General features: G+C 49.3%; 2 protein-coding genes across 3 annotated transcripts in view; one reads left to right on the top strand and one right to left on the bottom strand.

Moving 5' to 3' along the window:
* Window positions 1–9,856, bottom strand: HAUS5 (HAUS augmin like complex subunit 5). Of its 2 annotated transcripts, XM_010978821.3 has the most exons (19): window positions 9,704–9,856; window positions 8,874–8,936; window positions 8,749–8,781; window positions 8,591–8,615; window positions 7,912–8,017; window positions 7,673–7,832; window positions 6,477–6,546; window positions 6,318–6,400; window positions 5,752–5,809; window positions 5,486–5,610; window positions 5,222–5,285; window positions 4,983–5,113; window positions 4,600–4,762; window positions 4,306–4,386; window positions 4,059–4,204; window positions 3,711–3,822; window positions 3,502–3,634; window positions 1,400–1,532; window positions 1–1,257 (listed from the first exon to the last, which is right to left on the bottom strand). In XM_010978821.3, exons 1-19 carry the CDS (start codon window positions 9,799–9,801, stop codon window positions 1,140–1,142), a joined length of 1,902 nt encoding a protein of 633 aa, XP_010977123.1. In that variant the 5' UTR covers window positions 9,802–9,856; the 3' UTR covers window positions 1–1,139. The 2 variants fall into 2 exon arrangements, with proteins under 2 accessions (XP_010977123.1, XP_064345326.1); XM_064489256.1 differs by having other exon boundaries at window positions 6,477–6,542; window positions 7,673–8,017.
* Window positions 9,857–9,937: 81 nt separating this feature from the next.
* The window catches only part of ATP4A (ATPase H+/K+ transporting subunit alpha), an 83,210-nt gene continuing 74,721 nt past the window's right edge, over window positions 9,938–18,426 (top strand). The window contains exons 1-2 of the mRNA XM_031456816.2: window positions 9,938–10,011; window positions 10,246–10,378. The gene's annotated coding sequence lies outside the window, so the exon portion shown is untranslated. The remainder of the gene's footprint in view (window positions 10,012–10,245; window positions 10,379–18,426) is intronic.

Below are 18,426 nucleotides of genomic sequence, written 5' to 3'. Positions count from 1 at the left end.
TTTCAGGTACGAAGACATATTACACAGCCTTTATAATTAAAACACCGTGGGGATGGCGCAGGAGAACAGGCAGACAAATGTTCGGAGAGAACCCACATACGCCCAAGTAACCATGGAAACTTAGTGTATGAAAAGGTGGTATCTCAAATTTTACTTTACAAAGTTTAGGTAGGCAAAGTTTTACTTAACAAATTGAAGAGAATTCACACTGAAATGCACAGATCTAATGAGTACAGTGTGTTCTGACAAGCCTGTACACCTGTGTAAACCCCAGTACCTTCAGTATACATTTTTGGCTCTAGAAAGTTTGTCTCTTCCTTGGTTGATCTCTGCCACCCACCTTTCTTTCAGAGGCAATCACTGCTCTGAATGAGAATTTTCATAAGTGCTGTTGAGATATATTTAAAATGAGACTAAACTGAATCCATTTGGATAAGTTTCAAATGGCTCAGAGATTTAAATGTAAAAAAGAAACTATAAAAACCAGAAGATGACCTCAACTCTTAAACCCTCCCCCTCTTCCACCAGCTACACTGCTTCCTCAGCCCTCACACCAGCACATTTGACCTCAGGGTCTTTGCATGAGCTGTAGCTCCCCCACTCTGCAAGCCCTCCTCAGATACCCACGTGCTTCCTTCTCACTTCCTTTACAGAGTGTAGCCTTTGCTGTGTAGCCCTTGATTTAAAATCACACCTCTATAACTGCTTTTCCTCCATAGCAGTTATCTTCCACATACTAGATATTTTGCTTACTTATCTTGCCAGCAGTCTGTTTTCAAGTCCTAGAACAACTCCCCTGAATGCTGGGACTTCTGTCCATTTTTTTTTTCCAGTACTGGATCCTTAGTGTTTAGAGCAGATGCTTGATTACTTTTTGCTGAGGGTAAAAGTGATGAGGAGAGTTTCAGGTAGCGTGGGGCCCACAGTACTCCATTCTCTTGGCTTTGGTGGGATGCCAGGACAGGGGCAAGGCAGTTGAGAGGAACAACAGAACAGTCTGTGGAGGGGGACAGCAGGTGTGGGTAGAGACAATGGGCTGATGCATCCAGGAGATGCTTTCTTCCAAAGGTCTTACTAGGAGAAGTGAAGTGTTGGTGTGAACAAATGTGAAGCTCTTGACTTCTTTTTGAGCCATCTCTTCACCTGCACAGCTGCTGCAGGGCGCCTTGGGCCTGGACCCAGCGCAGCCGCCACTGGGACAGGGACAGGCCTTGGCAGAGCTCCCCGGAGAGGGCGGCTTGTCCCGGCTGCTCCCACCTGGAGGAGAGGATGGTGTAAGAGAGACTGGCCTCCCGTTAACACCACGCCTGCTTGTCCTCAGCCTGCCCCCGACACCACCGTGGTCTGAGCTCTGCCTGCTCTGCCCAGTTCCGCCCCCACCTCAGCATCTCCCCCTCACCAGTCCCCAACAACGCCCTGCAGCTCAGGGATTCGCTCCAGCGCTTGTTTCAGCAAGTTCTCCAGCCGCTTCAGAGTCTGCCCCAGGTTCTCCTTCTGCTCCTTCTCCTGGGATGCCCGGATCTGCAGGAGCTCTGCAGGTTAAAAACCCGAGAAACAGCACTGAGTCTCCTGGCTCCTTGGTGCTTTGCAGCCAACGGGTCACCAAGTTCTAGTCATCTAGTCTCGATCTCAGCATCTCTCCCAAACCTCTCCCTCCTTCCCTGTCCTCTTATCAGGTGCAAGCTCACCATCCCCCAGGCCTCATTCTGTTCGGCTTCCTGCCTCCCCCTGATGGCCCATCAATCTCCATGGCCCATCCCTCAGTGTCCTCACTGCTTCCTTACTCTTCCCCCAGCCTCCCTCCTAGGCTCCAAACCTCGGCCTCCCACTGGTCCACCCTTCACATGGCAGGCAGAGTGATCTTAGCCTAAACCTAATCCTTTCCTTCTCCTGCTTGAACTCTGTAAGGCTCCCCAGTGCCCCAAGACAGAGCCCAAGCTCTCAGCATAGTACTTGAGGGGTGCATTATGTGGCCTCTGCTCACTACTCCTGAGCAAAACCTCACCTATTCCCCAGGGCTCACTTGAGACACCGTCTTTCCTCCTGGAAGCCCTTCCCAGCACCCCTCACCCCCAGGCTTCCTCCTCAGACCACTGCAGCCCTTCACTCCAGCGGTGATTTCCCCTGGGCGCTGTGACTGGTTGGGTCCCTCTCCACAGACCCAGAATGTTCCCAGCTCAGAGTAAGTGCAGATCAGCAGTGTGGTCAGACCCTTGGGCCTGGATGCCTTCCTGGCCTTGCAACCTCAGGCATGACACTTGCCCTTTTTTCAGGCGCTCCTAGGGTTAGGTGGAATTATCTGAACCCCAGGCCAGTGGGGCAGGGGACAGACTGGGCACTCGGGAGATTGGATCCATAGGGCCTGCTGACAGGCTATAGGTGGGGGACTGGGAAGAATTAAGGACATCTCCTGGGTTTCTGGCTTCAGCGTCTACATGAGGACAGTGGGGTCATTTATTGAGGAAAGGAAAACAGGAGTGAGAAAAAGAGTTGCTTTTTGGATTAGAGGGAACTAAGTTCTGGGACAGATGTGTTAAAAGTCCAAGATGCCCTTGGGGTGGGATGACGCTATGCCATGTTGTCTTGGGCTGTTTTTGCTGTTCCTTCACACTGCTCCCTGCCCACTGGACAGGGGTGGCTGCAGGGAGCCCAAAACTCAAAGGCCTGAAAATGGTCTCTTCCTGCTTTGTTGATGGTACCCTGATTGATTTCTCACTAAGGCACCTCTTCCATCTATTTCTCCTTTGGTTCTTCGCTCTTTACTTCTTTCACTGGGACACCCCTGGGGCTGGACAGCTCTCACCTCTCCTCCCACTGAGCTCTCAGGGCCAGCACTTGGCACATGTCCACCGAGTGCTTGTTGCGTGAATCCAGGAATAAATGCCTTTTCTGAGTTTCAGTTTCCTCTCTGTAAACTGGGGTCTCATATTCTCTTCCCTCAAGGTAAGGACTGGAAGAGGCTGCACATGTGCAGGTAACAGTGTTGTAATCACACCAGAGACACGCAGTGTTGACTGCAGCCAGGCTCAATGCCCTGTTTGGGTTACCTGAGGCTTTGCAGCAACTCTGTAAGGTACTATGATTATGCTTACTCCACCAAGGAGGAAACTGAGGCACAGGGAGATCCTACAGCAAGGAAGAGGTGGGGCTGAGAAGAAAATCCCCATAGTTTAATTTCACAGCCCAGCTTTTAACTACTCAACTATGCTATCTGATGATGGATGAGTGCTTGGCAATTTGATGGGCAGTGCTGCCTAGTGGTTAGGAGCACAGACCCATGTTAGACAGCCTGGATCCAAATCCTAGCTCTGCCTTCTGGGCAGTTACCAAGCCCTCTGCTTCCCAGCTCCCTCCTCTGTAAACGGGCTGCTGTGAGGATGAAACTTGTGAGCATGCTCAAAGCACACAGTAGGCACCGTGGAAGCCATGGGTGTTTGTGATTTCTTCCAGAGGCCGATGGTCCTGGGAAGGGGCTGGGATGAGGAAGCAGGGCAGGCCTACCCTGGGTGGATGGTCCTGGTGGCAGGCTGGTCTTCATGTGGAGCAGATACCAGCACCGGAGACTCTGCTGATCCTGGAGAAACAGAAGGTCCTGGCGAAGAGAGGCAGCCTTTGGGAGGAGCAGTTCTGGAGCCTGGAGGAAGGTAGAAGGACAGTCACCTGAGGCGGGGTTGGGGTGGGAAGACAGGGCCAAGGGGACAGGCACTCACCTTCCCTGTAGGCAGCCCCAGCTTGTGGCTCAGCATTATGAGGCTGGAGCCCTTTGGGGAAGCAGGATGCAGCTGGTGGATGGATGGGAGGATGGTAGGCAGGGGCTGCAACCTGAGGGGAAAGTCCAGGTTGGGTGGGGCGCTGAGGGGGAGGCTTGGGTTTCAGAAGGTCTGGGGGCTGAGAGGTGAGCTCAGGAGGCCCAGGGACTTCTGAGGACTAGGATTCCAGAGGGTGAGGTCCTGAGGGGGAGGTCCAGCAGCCTGGGGGTGCTGGGATTGTGTTTTTTGGTGTGGGCCCAGGGAGTGAAGTCATCCATGGGAGGGGAGATGGTGGCTGCCCGGTCTCACCCTCCGGGGCTGTGCCGCAGCAGGGTGCCCAGCACAAGATGGGGCAGATGCTGGGCTTCCTCCTCCAGACACCGAAGCAGCTCCTGGCTCTGGGGTGCCACAGCCTCAGATGTGGGGACTACTTTTCGCTGAACCAAAGCCAGCACCTGTGGGTAAGAAGAGGAGTGGGAACGGCAGTGTAAGGCCACTCGGCCCCCTCCCTAGGAGACCCGGCCCTACCCAGACCTGGCCCCAACTCCCCTCTCACCTCCCCGGGGCTCCGGCACAGGCGCGTCTTGCTGGCTGAGTTACTCTTGATGAGCAGGCGCACCTGTTCCTGTGTTTCCTCCTAGGCAACCAGAAGGCCAGGGAGATGGGCTGCTTCTCCTCTCACCGCCCAGCCTCTGGCACTGCTCCCCTCTTTGCACAGGCCCTGCTTCCTCCTGGGAGTTTCACTGGCCCCCTCTCCTCACCAGGAGGCCCAGTTCTGGATCTTAAGGCTCCCAGCCTCACTCTGGCCCTCCCTGGGCCCTGCCACCTCTCCTGGAGTCCCGACTCTCACCACCAGCTGGCGCCAGTGCAGGATCCGTTGCTGTTTGGCTTGTAGCTCCTGGAGCAGAAGCTGTCGCCGCCCCGCAGCCTCCTCCAGCTCCTGGCTCAAGGCACGCAGGGCCTTGAGCTCTGCCCACAAGGCACAGCCCCGGAGCCCCAGTACCAATGCCTGCCTGGGGCACAAGTAGAAAAGAGTAAAGGAGAAGGAAGGTCACTGTAGAGAAGGGAGACCAGATCTGCAAGGATGCACAAGGAGTCATAAACAGAGGGAGACAAACCAGGAGAGCAAGCAGGGAGGCAGAAACAGGAGCTGCAGGGGCAGGAAAGAGTCTAGTATCCCAGCACCACTGGGAGAGAGATGGCCAGAGGCCTCTGCCCATGGAGACCCTTCACCTCTCGCTGGATTCCAAGGTACATCTCTCCATCTCCTCCATCAGGCCCCGGAGGCGCCGGGTCAGAATCTGATGCTCCTTCAGAAGAGGGCCCCGCTGGGTGACCAGCACACCCACAGACTGCCAGCCCTCCTGGAGTGAGGCACAAAGTTAGGATAGGCATGGTCCCTGGGTGAGGGGATTGAGTGGGTCTTGGGTTGGGAAGAGGATGGGGTCTTGGGAAGGGTCCTGGGGGGTCACCTGGATGAGATGCACCATGGATGGCAGGGCCTGGCTGGAGTCTGACTGGTCTGGTGCCTGGGACCTGAGAACAGGGACAGAGCTTCAGAGGAGGAGCCCTGTCCCCTTGCCTGGGCCCTTGTGGGTAGCCAATGCCAGCCTACTTGCCAGATTGGTTACTGGGTTTCAGTTCCACCCCCATCAGGTCACCCTGCCTGGTCCTGACCTGTCCCAGCTGACCCAGCCACTGGCCCTGCTCTGACTATGGGAGCTCGCACTCCACACCTGGCTGTCTCCGTATCTTGAAGCCCATCCAGACTGCACAGGGACCGGATCTCTGCCTCTCGCTCTGCAGCCAGGTGCTCCAAGGCAGCCAGGACATGGCCCGGGGGGTGGTTTGTCAGCAGTGTCTGGTTGGGGGAGAGGTGAAGTCAGGGCAGGATGGAGGTGGGACTGCGAGCTGGGACTCCATGGAGAAGGGGTTAGGTCCTGGCACCCTGAGGTTTGACTACCGGGCAGAGGGTGTGGCCATTCTTGAGAGCCCCCCTCACCTCTACTGAGCTAAGCCACTGCTGGTAGGAAGTTCCAAAGTGGTCATCTCGAGGGATTCTGTGGAGTTGAGGAAGGGGACAGAGAATGTTACAAGACACATCAATTCACCTTCTAATGATCACCACTACCCCATAAGGTAGGGGCTGTCACTGTCCCCATTTCAAGGATGGGAAACCAGATCCTCTGTGCCTACTAGACTTGAGTTCCCCACTTAATATCAACTTGTTAGCCTTGGGTCCTTTCACATGGGCTGTTTAGCTGTAACACCCTCTAAACCTTTTACCTTCCTCACCAGAGAACCCATCCTCCCTGCCTCCTTAGCTCGGGGAGGCAACTCCTCTGGGTACCCAGCGCCTCTCAGGCCTCCCCACCACTGACAGCTGTAACCACCTGGATTGTCACTGTCTATAATGGTCTGTTTCCCCCTTTTCCCAGCCTGGGAGCCCTGTTGGGGCAGGGCCTGGGGCTGACATAGCCCAGAGATTCAGTGTCTATAACAAGTAACTCTAACTCCTCTCAAAGCCCAGGTCCTTTGCAGGGTCTCTGGGGGCTGAGGGATACTCACGGAATGCTGCCTGCCTTGGCCTGGGGAATCAGGAGGTTCTGCAGGAACTGGGTCCGGAGGCTGCAGGCTGTTCGGACATCCCCCTGAGAAGAAGATGTGGCATGATGATTACCTAACCCCAGAGCCTCCACGCCTTCCCTCCTGGCCCAGGACTCTTACCAGGACCACAGGCTCCAGGCCCAGGGCTGCTGACGTCAAGGGTCCAAAGTTTACATCCACTTTGGCCTTCCTGGAGAGATGAGTGCAGTTAGGGCTGGGGTCCTGGGAAGAGACAGCTGGCAGAACAATGCCTGTGTCCCCTCTTGCTGCCAGCAAAGCTAGTCACAGGGATCACTAAGCCTGGACCTCCGAGGCCAACCCAAATTCCGCCACTGTCATCTCCTGGTTGGATGGCTGCATTAACTTCCTCTTGGGTCTCCCTGCTCTTAGCCCCTGCAGTCTGTTCCCATCCAGTAGTCAATGATCCTGTTAAAACCTCAGAAAATCAAAATCACGTCACTGTTTTGCCCAAAACCCTCAAAAACAATGTGGTGTGTTCCCATCACACTCAGAATGACAGTGGGTATTAGGAACTCTTCTAAGCAGACTGCATGATTTAACTCACTTAATTATCAAATCTACCCTAAGGGATAGGTATTAATATTATCCCCATTCTACAGACCTTAGAAACTGAGGCACAAAGAAGTTAAATACTTTGCCCAGGGTCACACTGCTGTTAAGTGGCTGAGTCAGGGCAGGAACTCAGTCTCAGGGTAGAGTTCCAATACCTCCCTGGTGCTCCGTCCACCTCTCCAACCTTACCTCCTCATGCTCTCCCTCTTGCCAATGAAACTTAAGCTGAACTGGCCTCCCAGCTGTTCTTCCCACAGGCCAAGCTCAGGGCTCTGCTCTCGCTGTCTCTCTGCTTGGAAATTCCTCCCACAACTCAAATGTTCCCTCCTCAGAGAGGCCTTCTCTGGCCATCCTACCTGGAGTAGCACCTCGCTCTCCCTTTCTACCATATCGCTTTTTCTTTAAAGCACTTATCTCCACCTGTGATTATAGGTTTGCCTGCTTCCTAGTTTACCGTCTGTCTCCACTGCATCAGAGCATGAGCTCCATGAGGGCAGGACTATCCCTTGTTTACTGTCTTCCCCCAAGTACTGGTATTCCAGGTATATAGTTGGCACAGTTCTAGGCCCTGGAAATACAGGGGGCTGAGATGACAAAACTTCCTGGCCTCACAGACATTAAATCCTAAGGAGTGGCACTCAGAATTCTGGAACCCAAGAAGGGGTCAGGGTAGAGCACTGGGGCCTCTAAGAAAGTGTCTGCCCAGCCTGGTGAGGGCTGGTCCCTGGGCACCCAAGGCCCACCTCTCTATATCCTGCAAGCGCTTGAGCTGATTCTGCAGTCGCTGCATGGGAACTTGGAGCCCCCGCTGCTGTCTTCGCATGGCCCCAGCTTGAGCCCGGAGGAGGAGAGCGCGACGCTGGGTGTCTTGCATGCTCTGTAGGGCCTGTTCCATGGCCATGTCTGTGAGAGGAACAGAGGTGGCCATCAGTACCTTCCCTAACCCTATTCTGCTGCCCATCTGTCCAGCCCCATGGGTCACCCTGAGCCTCAGTCTCTCGCTCCATCAGCTCCAGGCTCTGGTCTAACTCCAGGATCTCTGCCCGCAGGCGGGCAACAGCAGCTTCCAGCTCCAACTTCCGACGGGCCTGGTGGAATCAGGTACAGGGTCAGATGCATGGCCTGGCTGGGGCTCAGCCTGGCCTGACTGCCCTTTGTGGAGCACCAGCCTCTCATCTGCCCAGGTGGGTAGCAGAAGGTTTTTCCTAAGCAGTTTCTGTGCTTGAAACTCTAGGCCCAGAATAGCACAAGGGTACTATCTTGTCCTCCTCTTCCTCCTGGGATTGCTTCACCCCTCAATCTATTTATTGTCCTCACCTCCCCACTGAGCCCCACACCTGTGAGTCCTGAGGTCTCCAGGAAGCCTCCCCCTAGATGTCACCTTGGCACCATGCACACACTGGGTCCTATACTGGCCTCAGTATCTCTCCCAAACCAGTCTCTTCTCCCATCTCCCTCATCAGCTTTGATGCCTCATATCCGTGTCCCCCAACCCCCGGCTCATGCCTTCTCCCCCTGGACGGTAAGCCCCATGAGTGCAGGGATCAGGGCTGTCTTGTGACACAGTGGCCCTAGCATCACCCAGTACAAGGCTGGGCCCAGAGCAGGTCTACAGATCGTCTTTTTGGATGAAATAATATCTTGCATCGCATGCTTCTCACCTCTGGACTGTCCTGGTGGCCATACCTGAGGAAATAAGGTGAGAGTTAGAGGATGACAGGGACTTCCAGGGGGAGACAGGAGGTGTGAGGTTGTGGGCGGGGACATGGCTGGATGGGACTGGGTCAGACAGGAGGGGATAGCTTTGAGGACCAATTACCAGAGTAGGTTTCCCCGGATCTTCTTGACATTCCTATAGTGGAGAGGGAGGAGGAAGGGGAGTTACTGTGGGACTTGCTTGGGTCCCCTCCCCTGCCACAGCTTCCCTCATGCAGCCAGGCTAACCTCTGGTTGTGTACATGCCGCAAGACGTAGGCCCAGATGTCGGCCCCCTGGCCCAAACACAGCCTGTGGGAACAGCATGTAAGGGTATGCTTGGGACATCACACAGGGTGGAGGATCCTCATTCACAGAGGGGTGGGGTGGGGTGGGGGGTATGGTCTTTACTAGGGAATTCTCACCTCTGGGAGGAGGGTGAGTCCATACTTCCAGGGGTAAGATACTCCCTCCTGGGGAATAGTGAGTTTCTCATTGGGTGTAGGGGTATTCTCACTCCCTGGTGGCGTGCTCCCTTTCTCCTTGGTAGAGGGTTATCTTCAGTCACCTCTAGAGGTGGAGGTGAGGGCTATACTGTCAGGAAGTGCTCTCTCATTACCAGATGTGAGTCATCACTCCTATAGATTCAATCTCCACAATGGAGTGGTCTTTGCTGACTCCAAAGTGTCCTCGCTGGCTGGGCTGGGGTGGGGGGTGGGTGGTGGGTGGTGAAGTGCTGCAGGGACAGCCTTATCCTGGAGATCCAATTTTCACATGAATAATAATGAAGGGGACTTCATTATTAACTCATGGAGGATCCCCACTGGTGCCAGGGACCTCATTCTAGGTGGCCTCACAGGGTGAGAGTGGGAGTGTGGGGGTCAGGGTCAGGACGTCCTCACTCAATTCAGGATCCTCTGCCTGGGTATACCACTCGAGGGGCAGGAGCGCCCTCAACGATTATTTTCCCTGGGGCAGAGGAAGAGGGGGAGGAAGGCGCGTCTTCGATGAAAATGTGGTTCTCACTCCCGCAGACTATCTCCAGGGTGGGGAGCCCTCACTCCCAGAGCGGCCCTCACCTGCGCAGCGTCGACTCCGAGGCCCGGGCCGCCACAGGAACCTCCATCTCTTTGGCCGCCCAGCAACTCAGTTCCCGCGCTTCCTGCGCTAACTCCATGACAGCGCCGCCGCCGCCGGCGCCTCCCGCCCCCTCTTCAAGTGTGGCGTCCGCCTCTGACGTCACGAGTGCGCCGGAAGTGACGCCACCCACCGCCAGGCAGGCGGGGATTTTTCCGGCTCTGCAAGGTCTCAGAGCCGACCTCTAGCTGTCGCGCCTCCGGCGGGGATCGGTCCCATTTAGCCAGGATGAAAGGGGCGTGGAGAAACGGTGGGGCCCGTCCTCTTTCCTACTATTAGCTGTTCCCTAAGAGGCAAAAGGTCCCTAATAACTCCTTTAATTTTCTAGACAAAATGGGGCATTCATCCTAGGAGGCTGAGAATCGGGCGAGGAGATGCCAAATTTGCTGCTCTTTGGTTTCAGACACAGGGTGTCTCAGGTCTGAGTGAGGGATAGAGGGCAGGTGACATGACCCTAATATCTTCCTGGCGTGCTTTCTTCTAGATATTCGTTCGGCCTTACCGTTCCGTAATATTCGTGAGCTGACTCTGCTGGGGACACCCCGGTGGCTGAGACAGCCCCAGTCTCCCTACTTCGCGGAGCTCACAGTTCAGTGGGGACATAGACGCATTACCAGGTAGGGATGGTAGAACATATGCAGTAGGGGTGGGTCAGTGTGGGACTCACGGAGAGTGAGATATGTGGAGTGTCCCAGAAGGCACTGGTTACTAGGGCTGGAGTCCTGGAGAGCCCAGCCTACTCAGCGTCAGACATGGCCCTGAGAAATGGCAACATTCAGGGGACTTTCATTCAGTATGCTTGCACCGGTCACCACTCTGTCCTCAGTGTCCAGTAGAGAGCCTGACTCTCTTAAGTTGTTGAGTAAACAAATAGTGGGGCGGGGGGGGGGGGAGGTGATGGAGTGAGACAAAAGCAGGGAACCCAGGGAGGGGGATGGAGCAGAATGAGGGGAGAAGGGTGAGGACAGTGCTGGACCACTGTAGGGCTGTGGAGCAGAGAGGAGGTTGGATGGGTCATGAGATTGATTGACTTGAGGGTATCCAGGGTGAGATCCAGGGCTTTAGGCTGGGGATTAGATGGAGCAGACCTTGAAATGGGGAAGTGAGAGAAGGGACAGCTTTGGGGGAGATGCTGATACAATGTGGGACTCTATGGGTGTGAGGAGCCAAGGGGACATCCCAGGGTCAGCTGAGTCTCTGGACCAGGGACAAGGGGACCATGAAGTCACTACTGAGACAGTAGATTTCAGGGAGAAGCTGAATTCAACTTCAAATGCTTCATAAGGGCTGAGATACAGAAGAAGGTGCCAGGGGCTGCTGTAACCCAGGTGGGCTTCCTGGAAGAAAGATTAGCAGCTGCTACTCCATGATCCTGATATCTCGACAGTTTCCATTTCTCTTAAACATCTGCACCCTTCTGACCTTTGTTCTGCTATATAAGAAAATCAATTAGACAACATGTTTGCCATCTGTCTCTGAGCCTTTCAAGGGGTATTAGATAGTATTGGCTGTTAAAGGGATGAAAAGACAAGTCACAGACTGGGAGTAAATATTTGCAAAACACTTATCTGATTATTGACTTATACACAAGACATACAAAGAACTTTTAAAACTCAACCATAAGAGAACAATCTAACTTAAAAAATGAACGAAAATTACAAATAGATGTCTCACCAGAGAAGATATACAGATGGCAAATAAGCATATGAAGAGTTGTTCAACATCATAGGTCATCAGGGAGTTGCAAATTAAACAACAGTGGGATATCTTGACACACACACCTCTTAGAATGTCTGCAATCCAAAACAATGTCAACACCAAATGGTGTTGATGATGTGAAGCACCAGGAACTCTCATTCATTGCTGGTGGGAATGCAAAATGATAAGGCTGCCTTGGAAGACAATTTGAAAAGGCCATATGCTGTATGATTACAACTATATGGCATTGTGGGAAAGGCAAAACTATAGAGATCAGTAAAAAAGATGAGTATTTGCCAAGGGGTCATGGTGGGTGGGGGATAAGGGTGAAACTGTGAAACACAGAGGGTGTTTTTTTTAGAAGGGTGAAACTGTTTTGTATGATACTGTAATGGTGGATATGTCTTCCTATACATTTGTAAAAAGCCATAGAATTGCACAACACAGAGTGAGCCCTAATGTAGAGAATGGATTCTAGTTAGGAATAATGTTTCACTCTTGGTCATCAATTGTAACAGAGGTAATATACTCCTGCAAGATGGTAATAATAGAGGAAAATGTATGTGGAGGGAGGGGATGTATATGGGAACTTTATTTTTTGTGTGATTTTTCTCTAAGCATAAAACTGCTCACAAAAAATAAAGTCTATTTTAAAAAAGTATTGGCTGAAGGCTGGAATATTGTTTAATAATATCTATAACCATAACCTAATGACAATTAGTCAGATGCCCTTGACTTAAGCTATATAATTATATATAAATAAAAAAGCATTCTGTATGTTTTGGATGACGAATTAAAGCCATGTAAGAGATAACTACCAGCGGTTTCCCTCCAACTCTAAAAAAAGCTGCCCAGGGGTTATTAAACACGTCCTCACATGATACCCAAAGATGGTCATGTGACCATCTCCCCAGCAACCACTAACCATCTTCTCCCCACTCTCCTCCAGTCTCTGTATGGTGGCTTTGTAATGTGTCGGCTTGACTAGGCTGAATGAACTATATTTTAGAATTACCTTCTCTGTATGCATCCAATTAGGATGGACCAAGAGACTCTTGGGGAAGATTTGGAGGGCAGAAGTGAGGCAGCTGCCATTTTGTAGATCACATAGGTTGTCACTGGCTGGCTGCTGGTTCATTGTCTTTGCATAGGGCAGCAGCCAAGCCAGCAACTGTTTCCCCTTCTCCTGGATCTTCCTTCAACTTCTTCAACTCCTGGGCCAGGTGTGTGTTTAACTCCATGATGAAGGATGCCAGCTTCTGTGCATGCTCACAACGGCAAAGCCAGGGACAAGCTTGTTCCAGCTCGTCCTAGCTTCCCCCTTGCTTTCCATCTGTCTTTCCTCCCTTACTGCCATTCCTGTGCATTTCAAACGCCAGCATCAGACACTAAGACAACAGTCTTAGGGACTGCTTAGTGACTCCACCAACCGTATAAGGTCAAATTCCTGTCTGTCTGTCTGTCTGTCTGTCTATCTATCTATCTATCTATCTATCTATCTATCTATCTATCTATCTATCTAATATATCTGTTGTAGTGGTTCAGGCCCCCTGATTGAACCCTGATACAACCCTCTTCAATGAGGAGACTGAGGCTAGGGTAGGGAACCCAGGCAGAGGATGACAAGACTGAAGCATAGCCAGGGGCTGGTGGAATGATGATTGGGCTGAATGGAAGGCACTTATCTTAGGTTAAGATCTTTCCAGAGAGGAAAGCAGTGTTCTCATTGGGACAGTACCTGTCAAGAGTACCTCCCACATCTGGGCTTTTATTCCTACTGTGCCACCTAAACCAATCACCCTTCTTTCAAAAGCTACCTCCTCCTCATCTTTTTGGTCTTCTCCCCCACTTTATTGATTTATTTAAAATTGAAATATAGTTAACACACACCGTTATATTAGTTTCAGGTGTACAACATAGTGATGTGATATTTTTATGTATTATGAAATGATCATCACAGTAATTCCAGTTACTATCTGTCACCATACAAAGTTGTTACAATATTATTGGCTAGATTCCCTATGCTGTACATTGTACCTCCTTGACTTACTTATTTTATAGCAGGAAGTTTGTATCTCTTAATCCGCTTCACCTATTTCATCTGTCCCCCCACCCCCTTCCGACTAGCGACTACCATTTTGTTCTCTGTAACTGTGAATCTGTTTCTGTTTTGTTTGTTCATTTGTTTTGTTCTTTAGATTCTACATATACATGAAATCATACAGTATTTGTTTTTCTCTGTCTGTCTTATTTAACTTAGCATAACACCGTGCAGTTTCATCCATGTTGCTACAAATGGCAAGAATTCGTTCTTTTTTATACTGGGTAATATAATTTTTTTTGTGTGTGTGTGTATCACATTTCCTTTGTCTTCTTTATCTGTTCATCTATCAATGGACACCTAGGTTGTCTCCATATCTTGCTATTGTAAACAGTGCTGCAATGAAAATAGGAATATGTATATCTTTTTGAATTCATGTTTTCATTTTCTTTGGATAAAAATGCAGAAGTGGAATTGCTGGATTGTATGGTAGTTCTATTTTTAATTATTTGAAGAACCTCCACTGTTTTTCACAGTAGCTGAGTCAATTTACATTCCCACTAATAGTGCACAAGGGTTCCCTTTTTTCCACATCCTGGTCAACACTTTTTTATTTGTTGTCTTTTTTATGATAGCCATTCTGGCAGGTGTGAGGTGATATCTCATTGTGGTTTTGATTTGCATTTCCCTAATGATTAGTGATGTTGAGGATCTTTTCATGTGCTTGTTGGACATTTGTATGTCTTTGGGAAAATGCCTGTTCAGGTCACTGGCCCATTTTTTCAATCAGGTTTTTTTTTAATATTAAGTTGTATGAGTTCTTACTATATTTTGGATATCAAACCCTTATTAGATACATTGTTTGCAAATATTTTCTTTTGTTCAGACAGCCTTTTTGTTTCGTTGATGGTTTCCTTTTTTGTTGGTGGTTTCCTTTGTTGTGCAAAGCCTCTTAATTTGATGTAGTCTCATTTGTTTATTTTTGCTTTTGCTTCCCTTGCCTGAGGAGACATCAAAAAATATTGCTAAGACTGATGTCAGGAGTATACTCTCTTTGTTTTCTTTGAGGAGTTTTGTGATTTCAGGTCTTACATTTAAGTCTTTAATCTATTTTGAGTTAATTTTTATATATGGTATACGAAAGTGGCCAGTTTCATCCTTTATGTGTGGAGCTGTTCAGTTTTCTCAACACCATTTATTGAAGAGGCTGTCTTTTCCCCTTGTGTATTCTTGCCTCCTTTGTTGTAGATAAATTGACCATAGGTGTGTGGGTTTATTTTCAGCTCTTTATTCTGTTCCATTGATCTATGTGTCTGTTTTTGTGACAATATCATACTGTTTTGATTATTGTAGCTTTGTAATATAGTTTGAAGTCTGGGAGGGCCAGCTTTGTTCTTTTTCCTCAGGACTGATTTGGCAATTTGGGGTATTTTGTGGTTCCATATAAGTTTTAGGATTATTTGTTCTAGTTCTGTGAAAAATGTCATGGGTATTTTGATAAGGATTGCATTAAATCTGTGGATTGTTTTGGGTTGGATGGCCATTTTAATATTATTAATTCTTCCAATCCAAGAGCACAGAATTTCTCTCTATTTCTTTGAATCATTTTCAGTTTCCTTCATCAGTGCTTTATAGTTTTCAGAGTATAAGTCTTTCATCTCCTTGGTTATGTTTATTCCTAGGTATTTTATTTTATTTTTTGATGTGATTTTTAAAATTTATTATTTATTTATTTATTTATTTATTTATTTATTTATTTATTTATTTTCTTTCTTTCTTACTTACTTACTTTATTACTTACTTTAAGAATCTCTCTCTCTTTTTTTAACTTTTGCCATTTTAATTATAATATGTCTTGGTGTGGATTTCTTTGGGATGATCTTGTTTGAGACTCTCTATGATTCCTGGACCTGGATGTCTCTTTCCTTCCCCAGGTTAAGATAATTTTTGGCTAATATTTCTTCAAATAAGCTTTCTGTTACCTTTCTCTCTCTCTTAACTTCCTGGGACCCAAATAACATGAATGTTAGTAAGTTTGATACTGTCCCAGAGGTCCCTTCAAACATCCTTGTTTGAAAAAATCATTTTTCTTCTTGCTGTTCTTATTGGGTGATTTCCACTATTCTATATTCCAGATCACTTATCTGTTCTCCTTTATCATCAATCTGTTGTTGATTCCCTCTAGTGTAGTTTTCATTTTAGTTATTGTATCTTTCCACTCTGATTGGTTCTTTCTTATATTTTCTAACACTTTTGGACATTCTCACTGAGTTCATCCATTCTCCTGAGTTCTGTAAGCATCTTTATGACCATTGCTTTTAACTCTTTATCAGGTAAATTACTTATCTCTATTCCATTAGGGTTTTTTTCCTGGGGTTTTCTCTTATTCTTTTGTTCAGAGCCTATTCCTTTGTCTCCTCATTTTGTTTGACTTTCTGTGTTTGTTTTTATGAATTAGGTGAACCAGCTACCTCTCTCAATCTGGAAGGAGGGGCCTTGTGTGAGAGCATCCCCTGTGTAGACTGCCTATGCCAGGAGGCTTTGGCAGGCCTGCTGGAGCAGAAGTGGGCATGGGCTGGGCTTAGTCCCAGGGCACTCTGTGCTGGTGTCCTTGGAAGACAGCTGGAGGCTAGCATGGACCAAAGGGAACCCTGGAGCATGTTGTGCCAAGCCTCCCTGGTGGACAGCTGGAGCTGGAGCATGTGCGAGCTGGGGCAATCTTGGGGTGCACCATGCTGCAGTAGTCTCGGCAGGGCAGCTGGGGCTGGAGCTGCAGCATGCACAGGCTGGAGGGGAGTCCTGGGAGGATCAAACATGGCACTTGCTGGCACCTTCAACCCTGGAGAGAGTTCCAGCAGTTCCCTACCCATTGGACAGATACTCTAAGGTTAGTAATTGGATTTCCCTTCTATATAGTCTCAGTGTCCTTTAAACCGCTGTGTTTTTCCCCCTCGTGTCCCAGGTTGGGTGAGTCTGCACTCAGGCCCTTCAGTGATATCCTTCCCTACTGCAGGTCATCATGTTGAGGGGAGTGTGTTTCCATGGATACCACTGTCTCTGTCTTTCCTTTCCATTTTTATGTGGTCCCTCTATGTGCAAATTCCTCTTCAGGAAGAATTTCTCCATATGTAGGTGTAGACTGGGTGTGTCCAAGGGAGGAGGTGGGTTCAGAGTCTTCCTGTGCTGCCACCCTTCCCCTCATCCGTTAGGTTTTTAACTTAGATGTGCCCTTTACCAGGGAAGCCTTCTCTGACCCCCTGGTTCGTTGGATAACCTCCTCTGGATTGTCACATCTAAGCCTCTTTTCAATGACAAATGTCTGAAAACTCAACTCAAAGTAGCGCCCCCCACCCCAAACAAGAGATATCTTGGTTCACATGATTTTAAAATGTATACTGCTTCATCCTGATTTAGGTAAGGTGTGATCCAGCAACTCAAACACTGACAGGCAGTTACGATAAGCAAAGGCTCTGCAATGTGACTGACTAGTTTTGAATTCTGCTTCCACCACGGACAGGCTGGATGATCTTGGGCAAGTCTCTCAGTCTTTCTGGCCTCATTTTCCTTATTTATGAATTGGGGACAATACTAATAATTCCTACTTTTCAGAGTTGTTATGGGGTTTAAATGAGATGATATGCATAAGCTCCTTGAACAGTGATGGGCACACAGTTGACTGCTCAGTGGCTGTGATGACAGTGATGACAGTGACATCACTGAGGACCCAGGTTCCTGCTCCTCCACTTCCTAGTACTTGCTTCTTCCTTGGCTCCTCCTTCATCCTGGCAGCCCCAGGCTCTTTCATGTGGCTGTGGAATGGCTTACTCTGCCTCTCTGAGGTGAGAGAGAAAGATGCGGGCTAGAGGCTAACATGGAAGAGGTAGGCTGCTTCCATAAGCTCTATGAACCATTCATTTAAGTCTCATTGGCTCAGTAAGGGTCACATGCCCACTGCTGAACTAATCACTGAGCCAGAACATGACTCCCCACATTTCTAATGACCGCTGCACTGTACCTCCCAGACTTACTTCTCACCCCTTTATCCAGCTCAGACAAGGGCAGCTCTGTCCTTCCAGCTCCTGAGGCCAAAATCTCTCTTTTTCTCTCCCACTCATATTATACACCAGCAATTCCTGTTTACTCCACCTTTAAAGTTCATCAAAGCTTTTCCTTTTTCACTTCCCCAAATCTGGCCTGATATTCCATCACCTCCCATCTGGACTATCACAGCAGTCTCCCTGCCATCACATTTCCCCCACAGTCTGCTCCCCTCTGGAGTCACAGAGAGCCAGGTAACACCCAAGACAGCTCATGTCACTCCTCTGTTCAAAGTCTGTTCATGTCACTCGGAGTGAAGTAAGCTCTCCTCCATCTTATCTTCCATTACCTCCCTGATTTCATCTCTAATCATTCCCTGACTTGCTCACTTCACTTCAGCTATACTGGCCGCCTTACTATATCTTAGAAATATCAGACATGCTCCTCCCTCCAGGCCTTTGAACTCACAGTTCTGTCTGCCTGGGCCTCTCTTCACCTAGATGTCTGCCTGGCTTCCTCACTTAAGTCCTGCAAGACTTAGCTCAAAAGTCAGATCTGCACTGGGGCATTACCTGCCTCCTTATTTAAAATTACAGCCCCACACGCATCTCCAGTATTTCCAATCACCCTTACTCTGCTTTATTTGTTCCCACAGGACTCTTTAATATTTTACTACTTACTATGTTTATTATCTTTCACAACCCACCAGATTGTAAGACCCATGAGGTAGAATTTTTTCGTCTCCTTTGTTCAGTAATGTGTCCCTAATGCCTGGCACAAAAAAACAGATGCACAATACAAATTTGCTGAATGAAAGAATAAATGAAAGAACAACTCACAGCCCTGTCTGTTGATGATTCTGCCCTCCCCACTGGACTGTGGATTTTC

The sequence above is a fragment of the Camelus dromedarius genome, chromosome 9 (genome assembly GCF_036321535.1).
Source record: "Camelus dromedarius isolate mCamDro1 chromosome 9, mCamDro1.pat, whole genome shotgun sequence".
NCBI classification, from domain to species: domain Eukaryota; kingdom Metazoa; phylum Chordata; class Mammalia; order Artiodactyla; family Camelidae; genus Camelus; species Camelus dromedarius.
Note: the sequence above shows the minus strand (reverse complement) of the source record. Positions and strands in the feature narration are given on the sequence as shown.